The sequence below is a fragment of the Pelobates fuscus genome, chromosome 8 (genome assembly GCF_036172605.1).
Source record: "Pelobates fuscus isolate aPelFus1 chromosome 8, aPelFus1.pri, whole genome shotgun sequence".
Classification (NCBI taxonomy): domain Eukaryota; kingdom Metazoa; phylum Chordata; class Amphibia; order Anura; family Pelobatidae; genus Pelobates; species Pelobates fuscus.
Genome location: NC_086324.1, coordinates 19001858 through 19013029, shown reverse-complemented (window position 1 = coordinate 19013029; position 11172 = coordinate 19001858). Strand labels below are relative to the sequence as shown.

Below are 11172 nucleotides of genomic sequence, written 5' to 3'. Positions count from 1 at the left end.
GCTTTCATAAAAAAGGGTGCACATAATATATACACAAACATACATATACACACACTCCCTTTCACATGTCCAGACATTTTGCAGGATCACAGATTGCATTCAATGACTTGACTGTGCTATAGCATCACCATTTAAAACACAGTAAACGTTAAACATTTTGTTAAAAAAAAAAACTTAAGGTAGTGCATAGAGAACTTTCAATACAAAGTAAATGAATAAAAAATATACCCTTTATTTTACTGTCTAATGTCAGCATTGATTACATTTACAGTAAATACGATCAGACACATTACTGTGAATATGCATGAGAGATTCAGGATGCAATAAAAGATTTTAATATAAAATGCTACAGTCATGTAAAACAGAAGACTGCACATACTATGTACACGCAATATGACACGAGCAGACAGAGTTAAAATGTATGGGGAGTGGTTTTAATTGGACTCTTCACAGAGTATCTGAGGAAAAAAAAAAGTAACCAAAAATTTCAAAAACCTAAATTCACAAGTTCAATGCATATTATTGATAACCATTTTGTTGTCGTAATAAAACGAATAGACAGCAGACTAACAGATTAACCCCTTCTTATGAAGACTGTACTTTACTTTGATTTAAAGAAAAAAAAAAAAACAGGAAGAGACAAGTACACCCTCTTAGTATTCAGAGATATTCTGAAACACTAAGAAAGTGATGCCCGTAAGCTATTAAAAAATAACTTCTGGAATATATATATATATATATAATTATATATATTTAAAAAAAAAAAAAACAGACTTACTAAATAGCTCCACTCACTATGCAAGTTTTTTTTTCTCTACAAAGTTTTAGGTTTAAATTACATTAATCTACATTACCATTATTAAGTAGCAACTTTGTGTCTATATTTACTGCATCAAGCTAATAAACACTTAAATGCACTTCACAGCAAGAGAGTATGTAAACTTTATTTTGAACTCCTCCTTTCCTTCACAACCCTATGGATTGACCACGAGCCAAATGCTAGTCACAATGGTGTTCGAGGCACTGATTCCTCCGCTGCCTTCCCGGTGATGAAGAGGTGGCTTCATGGCTTTTAAAATGTCCTCTGTAGTGGATTTCTGTTCAGCAGATCCCATTAAGGCCTACAGTTTTAATTGTTCCATTGTTACAAAGGCTGGCAACAATTCTTTGTACGCCAATGTAGCACTGAAACTGCTTTGTGAGACATGACAAAGCCATCCTAGGTTTAGTATTATGATGGGCTTTGACGAGAAAATATAGTTAATCTGTGTTATGTTATACAAGCAGCTCCAAACCTGAGTATTGTATGGTTACATCTAAACATACAAAAACGTATGTAAATATGGTTTCTCCACTTGTAAACATTTTGTTTACCATTTTCATCCCTTTACCGATGAGGACATGCATAACATACATACGCTTTAAATATATAAAACAGAACAAAAAATATTTTACACTCACCCCAAAATGCCAAGCAACAGAAAACGATGGCTGAACTACTCTGAAGTATAAATAAGCAATTATTGAAGCATTCTACAGGGTTAGAAACAGCCAACCATTCTTATTCTCTTAGAACCATAGAATTACTGAGTTTTTGCACCTTTCATGCAATTACAGTATTAATAATACTATATGTGGAGATAGACATTTGACTATAACCTCTTTTCAGATTGAGGGGTAAAAGCAGCACTTAGAATAAATGTATTGAAATTCTGGCAACAGACGTCACCAATGTTAAAGAATGTTTTTCCATACTAAAGATTGTTTAAATAAAAACAATTTATATTCAAAAACAATTAGGAAAAGCAAAAAAAAAAAAAAAGGGGGGGGGGGAGGGAAAAAAAACCTAATATACAATAAAGAATCACGTGTTCATTTCTGGGGCACTTAACAGCGAATCCAGAATGTCGAATGTATCTGTGTAGTTCGTATGCTGGCTCCTTGCATTATACTCGTGAACGTGTTCAGGGCTGTTCTCCACTGGCATCGTGTCCAGGTTCACGAGGGTGCTGATATGCCCGTAGCCCACCTGGTATGTGACAGGGGGAGGAGGGGGTAAGGGTTGGTTAAGAACAGCGTTGTGAGAGGATACAAACTGCTTAGAAGAGGAAGAACTAGTAGAACTACCTGAAGTTTTGGAACTTTTGCTCATTTTCGAGTGGTGGTTGTAAGAGGCATCATTGGGATGCGGCCTCTTTCTGGAAGAGCTGGAGTTCGAGGTACCACCATCGTTAGACAGGCCAATTGGACTCCTCAAAACAGTCGTTGACATTCCATCTGTGTAAAGTCTATTGCTATTGATGCTGCTTCCACTTCCATGGCTATGGGAATGCTTGTGGCTGCTGCTATGGTGTCTGTTGAAAGAATGTTCCTTGTGCTTCTCTTTATGTTCTTTGCTCAGATGTGGACTCGAGTGTTTGCTTTTGCCACTGCCCTCATCAGATGAGCTGTGTCTGTCAGCGGAAGGTACTTTTATTTTCATTTTCAGGTCCTCTTTGTTAGAGGGTCTCTCCCCAGGTGGAATTGGTATTCGCAACTTGAGCGATACACCCTTATCTTTTTTATCAGATGAATGTTTGTCAGTCTTGTCAGAGTTGGGAAGCTGAATTTTCAGTTTAGGAGGTGATGTCAAAGAGCTTCCAGTAGGAATATGTGAGTGCTTTTTGTGATGCAATTCCATGTGGACTGGTGCATACATATCCCTTACATCTACTTCAACGGTTTCCTGTTTACGCTTCTCCCTGTATTTGTCCAGTGACATTTTATGAGGGACAGCCATAGGAGGTGCATAAATTTGACCATGATGTTTAGCAGTTGTTGGCTTATGAGCATGCTCTGGCTTAATAGAGTGCTCTGAACCTTTATCAGCACGGTGCAGGCCCGAATGAAGCTGTACAGCAGTGGCTTGTTGAAAGTTTATGCCAAACTGAGCAACAGTTAAAGAGTTCTCGGTTTTGGGATTATACACTTGTTCAGTTCTAGGCTGCTCATGATGTTGAGGCCATTCATGGTGGGATGCCATAGTGTATGAGGTACTTGGCATTGCTGTGGTCAGTATTGCCAGTTCATCTGGGTTATGAGCTGCCTGGATAGGCATGCTTCCTGAGTTCAAAGCTATTGGTGGAGGAAAAGTGGAAGAGGATGCCTTGGGAAAACTTGCATTAGCAGTGATGCCAGCAACAGGATCCATCAATATAGAATTTTGGACCAGGGATGGACCAAGGAGGGAATTGTCAAGCTGCCCATCAGACTTTGGCTTCCTTGCAGCCTGGCTAGCCTATTGAGAAAGAAAAAAAAAGTCATCAGATTAAAAGCAACCACTGAAGTATTTATCATCACAAAAAGTAAAGCTATGGCAATATTTAATCTAATAGAGCACTTTAAAAGTAAAAATATGCTAACTTTTAGTAATAGAAAGAAAATAACAGACAAATAAAGTGAGAAATAACTTATTAAATATTCTCTAAGAGTTTCTTTTTATAAGAGCTTCCACGAAGCCAATAAGAACCCTGTTGAAGCAGCGATGGCTAAAGCTTGATATTCCAGATATCTGCACTACATCCCTGTGAGAAATGCAATTCAAAACATACTGGATGCCAAGATTAACCAACACAGCAATTGGAAACCCCAAGAACACCGAGTAAGTTACAGAGTTTAAACTTTTAGTGATTCCGCCCCTTAAACGTAAAAGTTAAACTCTGGAAATGCCAAACAAATGCTACACGTGATGTTACTTAGGTCATGAAAAAGCATTAGGAAAGATTTGTTGTATCAAAATAAATAAGTACATAAATCCAGATCTTTAGGAAACTAGAGAGATTTAAACATTGGAAATCCATTGCTGCAAAAGACTGATTCATCAGATACTCAGCAAGTAAAGGAAACTGTCAGCTCCAGCTGCTCTGTTAAAGCATAGCCATCGCTGATCTAGCAGGAGAGGCTGACATGTGTACTGCAGACAAGATTGATACTTGAAACATGTAAAACATGAGTAGTTTTGCAGATTTGTTAAAGTTCTTTACCCTCCAGTTTCGAATCCTTTTCAGTCTACTTGGCGTTTTCTCGAGAATTTGCAGAAATTCGTGAGTTAGCTCTGGAAAGGGAAACAAGATTATCTTTCTATGTTTTCAAACCACTCTCTCACCTATCCAATTAATGGAGTCAGACATCAAAAACACTGCAAGACAAGTCTTAAACACAGATTGCCAAGGTAATCATTGGTTCAAGACACCCTCAAGATCTATGCAAGATAATCTAAGATGCAGCAGTTAGGTCAGCATTAACCCTGCTTACACATTCAAGAAAGCAAAACTGTTGAGTTTAGTTTTTCATTAAAATATTTAAGGATGTCCTTAAAAGATTGGTATGTATTCCTAATCTACAAAACAAAGCAGCTAAAATAGCTGTCAGACTGGAAAATTAAACACAGGATTGATTATATTCTTAGTGGTAATACAGGATGACTTATTTTAACATGCCTAGAGAACTCGCCAATATAATTCTCACTTTCACATCCAAGTTCTTACCATCAAGCAGTTCCAGAGTAACTGATTGATCCACATATTCCCACCAGTGTTTGCCATCCGTTGATACAGGAATTTCCCAGTTGGACCATTTGCAAGCCAGATGAATGCACACACATGCTATTACTGTCGGTTTGTACTGAAGGCAGAATGTTGTAAGGTGCAAGCTGCACAAAGAAAAACAAGAAAAAAGCCATAACATTTAGTGCATGTAGTTTAAATATAGAAATGCAAGTTATAAACTAATCCTAAAACCTGCATACATCCAATTTTATAGCAAATCAAAGGAAAAAAATATCAGCTTTCATTAAAAATGATTTAACTCAATGCACTCTGTACGTCACCTATTAAAAGTATCACACGGTTGGTTTAACAAGACAAACTATGTTTCCATTTAAACAACGCAAAATGATATTAAAGGCTGCACAACAAAGGAACAGAATCTGCTCCTATTTCAAACTAGCTAAACAAAATGCAATTAAATTTCAGGTTAGCACAAGTGGAAATACTGTTTCACAAAAGCACAACATGACTGTTTATTCTGTAAACCAAGCTGCTGGCAAAAGCCTACACAAAATTTTATTTTTATATTAATTCAAAATCATATTTTGTTAGGACAGAGCAGTTACTGTAGGACTTCAGTGTGCATCTATCTGCCTATGCATAAAGAGCACAGCCCATGAAAATGCCCGGATTCGGGATTAAACTATATTTATAATCGACAAAATTATGTAACATTTATTTGAAGAAAACTTCAATTCTGAGCAGAAATGATCAATTTTATTGAGTCCAAGTGATATATTCAATAATCCCTTAAGGACCAAGCCTTTTTTCAGATGTGACATGTTTGTGACCCAGGCTTTTCTGGCACTTCTGCAATGCGTTCATTCTACCACAACTTCACCTGTTCTGTCTAGGCACACCCATTATTATATATTATTTTTGAAGGAGAAATATGGCTCTTTTGATACTCTATATAAATACACAACACAATATAAACTAGAAATAAAATATTGAAAAAATTGTATTTATTTTTTTTATTATTTTTCTTCTCAGCTCTACGTTTAAAAATTTCTACACACACTTAAGACAATTAACTCAAAATAGATTTACTACTTAGTCCTAATTGTTAATCAAGTACCCAATATGTATAGGATTTTAATTTTTAGAAGTTATAAAACAAACACCATTTGAAATACAGTGTTAAAGCTAAAATGGTGAAAATGTTAGTATGCTGAAATTACAACTTGCATAGTAGTGACAGAATGCAAAACATAAAAATATATATTTGCAGAAAGTACATGCCCCTGGCTAATTAACTAAATGCATTTAACACTTTAATTCAACCATTTGATAATGAGTGATGGTCACAATATTTAAATTTTGTGTTCTTTTCTCTGCACATTTTATTTTGGGGAAATTCACAGACCACACATGTTCCACATCACATATTTGTATTCTGCTATGGCTCTTGATTAGAATATCACAACAAATATACATTTTCCCTTGGTCTTGCCCTTAAACCAACCATTAATCCTTCCCCTAAAACATCCACTTAAGAGGAATTCCATCTGCTGACAGCAGTACTGAAGTCCACAGAGGGGGGATTTCCTAGATCACCCAGTACAGAGGGCCCTGTGAACTCAGTAGCGGTATTTCCAAGGATTTAAAGGGCTATGTGCAGCATTCACTTTTCATCTGTCAGTCTGGCACCACTAACTATGGCCAGCTGACAGAGGGAAGCCTCATATCTGGGGTTCCTTGGTAGCAGGTATTTAATCTGTGCTTGTAGTTTGACTGCATTAGAGGCTATGCCAACAATGGATATTAAAGACCTGCACTGTAGGACAGTATAGACTGCCACATGGTTGTTAAAACGATTACACAAAATGTCAGATATTAAGCACACAATCAGAAAAAGTTTAATCAAATTCCATCAATAAACAGTGTTCATCAATATAATGAATGTTTTGCGATAAAACCATTGCATAAATAAAAATGGAAAGCCCGTTTTAAATCAGTTTAGACGTAAAAGAACTCTCAATGCTAAACAGCATCTAAATTCAGAGGGCCATGGTAAAATTTGGGATGCAAAGCACAAAAGGAATTTAAATAAATTTGAAATGCCAGACTAAGAGCTATGACCAATCTTGTGCAGATTTTTTTATTATTTTATAAAATTGTAATTATTGTATATGTGGAGAATGAACTATAAGATTAAGTATCATAGTACTTACCAAGATGCCCTGGGTAAGTTTAGATGCTTAGTTGCTACTCGGGGCTACCAATTTAATTCTATGCACTCAACATCAAGAAACTGATCAAAATGCATCACTACATTTCTTAGTATGCAATCCACCCCTTTGTGCCATAGGCCCCTGACACTACATAACACACAGAAGAAAGACCAGGCAATGGATAAAGCAAAGTCTCTCATCTATGCAACAAGGGCAGTAAGACACAGAAAGGAGATCCTGCAATAAAGAAAGCTATAGTGTGCTAAAGTAGTGCAACAAAGGATCAGGATAACCACCTGTTGGTAGCCATGAAATAGGACGTCTGTGCCAAATCCTTGCTTGCTGCAAGAAAAAGAAGACAAAAAGATCATAGGTTTATTGAAAGGTATAACAAATAACACACAAGTATTTAATGGCCAAAAAAATTAAAATAAACCAACCTCTCACTAACTGGGTACATTTGACGACATCTGTATGAGGATGTTCAATAGTGATCTCAAAGCCTAAAAAAATATATATATATTATATATACTGTTACAAGACTTGTAAAACAGCAAAGTATTTAAACATTAATACGAATGCGTAGAGGGGAAAAATAGCTTAAGAATTATATCACAAATGTTGATAGGTTTCCCCCTCTTCTCCCTCATGAATGAACCTTTAAAAAAACAAAAACTTACCTAATGTCTGTAGCAGTACAGTTTCAAGTATTACTAGCTCTTGCGCTTGTTGCAGGTATGTCTAGAAACAAATGTTAAATCCATGTCAGTCCAAAACAACTGAGAAACTGGTATTTTCACATAATGTTACAAAACAATTATTTATAAGTACATAAAAGCATTTGTAAAAAAATATATAATGTGTAATATATATCATACACACATACACTTAATAAAATTCAAAAATATACAGATATGAACAAAACAGATATAATGTAAACTTGGCCTTTAAAACTTACTGCTGGCTCCTAACCTTTTGTACATTTACTGTTGCAGGATACAATGCTATTTTAGTATGCCTTTGTTTACTGTTGCATGTTTTGGAACCTACATTTTGTTTTATTTGTTTCATTTTAGTTTATGAAACTGCAATAAACTTTCAATGAAAAATAAATAAATAACTGCACCTAATTCTCTATGTGGATATAGCTCATTGGCTTAAAGAGCCACACCACCACATAATGCAACATCCAACCTAGATTTTTATTTGTGTGTTCAGAAATATGGATAGGTACCTCCTTAAACTAAGTTTTCACTCTTTACATAAAAAAAAATGAAACTATGAGGTAAAAATAGCCTATCTGAAAAGAATTCCCCAACTCAGCCATAGACACAACTTGTATATATTTGCCAGAGTTTTGCAATCGGGATTTAATTAGCAAAAATTTAGATTTAGAAAAAATGTTTTACAAACTATTTTTTTATACTTACGTCACTTTTTGTGTCAAGTTGAGCGTCTGGATTAAGACAAGCATGAGACACTTTAATGACATGTTCAAGTTTTCGTGGCTGCTCCTCAACTTTGGCAGCCAAGAACAAAGCAGTAGGAGACATTACCTATGCAGAATATATAACCAAAACATTTAATGTGGCTACAATAATATTATCTTGAAATGATCAAAAATACGGCTGAAGAATATCTGTAATAGGTAAAATAAATAAATACACAACAGTAAAAAGCACAGATAATACAAAACAAACATATTATGCATATACATGTTTGCCTGCTCAATTAATGATCATCTTATCCAGTCAATTTCCCTAACCTTACACTAGTTTTCCCAGTACACTCAAATTATATATACATACACACAGACACTATATATATATATTCTAATATTAAGATATATAAACTGATAGACCATGCATCCTGGGATTCACTTCATATAAATTGCTGTGTAACTGAACAAAACTATTTACAACATTTATTGATAGTCCCTATATAATAAACTCCTAAAACTATTGTACAAACAGGAATTTAAAATGTCCATTAATATATGGGAAAAATGTTTTACTTACATTTCTGTGGTATTTGGTAAAAGAGTGATGCATATAAAATCTGTGCATGTAAACAATGGCAGTGTTTATTGTCAATTGCGAGCTGTGTGCTGTGGTTAAGGAAAGCAATAGTTTGGTAGAAAATATTTCAACATAGATGAAACCCACACACATTCTAAGCAGAGAAACTCAGGATAGAAAATCAAAAGGTGGCTTAATATGGCGCTTAGAACGGATATGTGTGTGTGTGTGTGTATATATATATATATATATATATATATACACACACACACACACACATTTATACACATACACACTTATTGCAAAGAAAATTGAGGCAAACCTATTTCATCATACCATTCACAAGCAAAATTTGGCTTACAGCAGGTAGCAACAGATAGCTTATAAGCGTCTAATATATTATTTGTAATCCACATATTTTAGGGCATGACGGTAAGAAAGCACATCATTTAAAAAGCTCAGAACAGCTAGTATTCCATACATTAGACAACTAATCAAGACTAACTAACAATTCTGAAAAATGTTGCAGTATTACATTAGGGCAGAAATAAAGGAACACACACTACCATCGAAGATTAACACTAAAAATCACAACAAACTGCAAACCATATGAACCGCAACAATCTGGGAACAATATGAGAATAGCCAAGAGAGAAAAAAAACTATATATGGTCAAAACAGCTGAATTGTACATCTCATCTAAGCCACATCTACTTCCAGTTTGGCTTCTATCACTTTGAATTCTCACTTTAGTGAATAACCCTGTACAAGGCTTATTGCCCTAATTGTGAATTTAGAAGTAAAAGTGTATTTTAAACATTAAAACAAATGTGAAATAATGCACTCTGAGGAACCGGCATTTTAGTAAACACTTTTCCTGCACCTAGCCAAAACCCACCGTGGCCCCCTAACCGTATCCCCCCCTTGTGGGCCGGGGCCCCTAGCCGTATCCCCCCCCTTGTGGGCCGGGGCTCTAGCCGTATCCCCCCCCTTGTGGGCCGGGGCCCCTAGCCGTATCCCCCCTTGTGGGCCGGGGCCCTCACACAATGCCGGCCGGAGGTGCTGACCCTTTGTCCCTCATGGAGACTCCCCGAGTCACACCGTGTCTCCAGTGAGAGCCAGACTAGGCCGCAGCCGGCTCCATGCTCTGCCAGGGGGACCCCGGTGCCCGTCCTCCCCCGTCCCCCAGCGTGGCCCCCGTGCCCGGCCTCCCCCTCCCTCCCCAGGCGCTAGGCCTCCCTCGCTCCCCCTCTGGCAGTGTGAAGGATACACATTGAGCCGCTGGCCCATGTCCTGGATCAGGTTGGCGGCCTGCTGGCGGTAGGACAGCTCCTTGTCCGCCTCCACCCCGCACCGCCTGGACGGGCTGCTCTCCAGCTGCTCCCGGGTGAAGAACCAGCGAGCTTCGGCCGACCGGCACTCCGCCATGACTGCTCCAGCCAGCGCCGAGCGTCTGCAGCCGAACCCCTAATGCGTCACAATCACCGGAAGTGGCGTCAGCGGCGAGACGGAAATCGACGACGTCCTCACGTGACCCGGTGACCCGGCGACCCCAGCGCTCGCACGCTCTCGCTCTCGCTCTCTCCAACCTTCCAACTACTCCCCCAGGCCCTCTCTGAGTCTGCGGCGCGCGCAGGCCGCGCGTTTACATAGCAACCGCGAAACGCGTGCCAGGGTCACGCCCACTCGGTGGGCGGATCCAAGCGAGCCCAGCGCTCACTGGTCGCCTTCCTATGACGTTGTGGGAAAAAAACCCCAACAACCAGCTTTATTGACACATTTACATTTATTTAGTTTGACAATAGGACATAATGAAAGGAAATGGTTGGATGGACTCTCAGACCCTCTGACTTTCTCTTATGTTTAATTTCTATTTTTTAACAACCAGACAAAGAGCTGAAAGGGATTCTTCAATCAAAGGCCTTCATTTCACATTCAATTAAATTTAACATAATTAGCATCATTATTACTGAACACAATGAATTCACAATAAAAAAAACAACAAAAAATAAAAATAAACATCTTGTATTTATTTCAACATCGTAAAAAAAAGTAAAGTTTTATCGCAGCCCCTCGAACAAGAAATAAAAATGGTTAAACTCAAATCTCAATGTATCTTTCCTGGTAAAATATTTTAAAAATTGCTTAAACTTACAGGAAACCCAGCTTAGGGTCATTCACACGTGGTTTATAGTACCCTCAAGAACTGGCAAAATATAATGATATTATTTCTCCCTTTTAGTTTTAGATGTGGTGAGAATGGAGGAACGTGTTTACATATTTGGTGGTCGCTGTAATAAAATCTCCCAATACATGGAATATCATTTTTAGTCATATTTCTGAAATGACAAACACGCTTCTAATTCCGTCTCCCATAAACGCTGTGTTACATCT

At 37.5% G+C, this 11172-nt stretch overlaps 1 protein-coding gene across 2 annotated transcripts; it reads right to left on the bottom strand.

The window, feature by feature from the left end:
- Positions 1–1813: 1813 nt before the first annotated feature.
- On the bottom strand, positions 1814–10268 carry CCNT2 (cyclin T2). Of its 2 annotated transcripts, XM_063429352.1 has the most exons (10): positions 10049–10268; positions 8779–8860; positions 8191–8316; positions 7441–7501; positions 7201–7263; positions 7057–7102; positions 4527–4690; positions 4023–4093; positions 2128–3277; positions 1872–2029 (listed from the first exon to the last, which is right to left on the bottom strand). In XM_063429352.1, the coding sequence occupies exons 1-10, from the start codon at positions 10204–10206 to the stop codon at positions 1965–1967; spliced, it is 1986 nt and encodes a 661-aa protein (XP_063285422.1). In that variant the 5' UTR covers positions 10207–10268; the 3' UTR covers positions 1872–1964. The 2 variants fall into 2 exon arrangements, with proteins under 2 accessions (XP_063285421.1, XP_063285422.1); XM_063429351.1 differs by having other exon boundaries at positions 1814–3277.
- Positions 10269–11172: the final 904 nt, after the last annotated feature.

What these genes read in the sequence shown, in the direction of transcription:
- CCNT2 (XM_063429351.1), bottom strand. Translation starts at nt 10,206, where the DNA reads ATGGCGGAGTGCCGGTCGGCCGAAGCTCGCTGGTTCTTCACCCGGGAG. An exon ending in TGTACTGCTACAGACATTAG is followed by an intron (nt 7,264 to 7,440) that starts GTAAGTTTTTGT and finishes ATATTTTTTTAG; the next exon opens with GCTTTGAGATCACTATTGAA. An exon ending in TACTCTGGAACTGCTTGATG is followed by an intron (nt 4,094 to 4,526) that starts GTAAGAACTTGG and finishes TTCCCTTTCCAG; the next exon opens with AGCTAACTCACGAATTTCTG.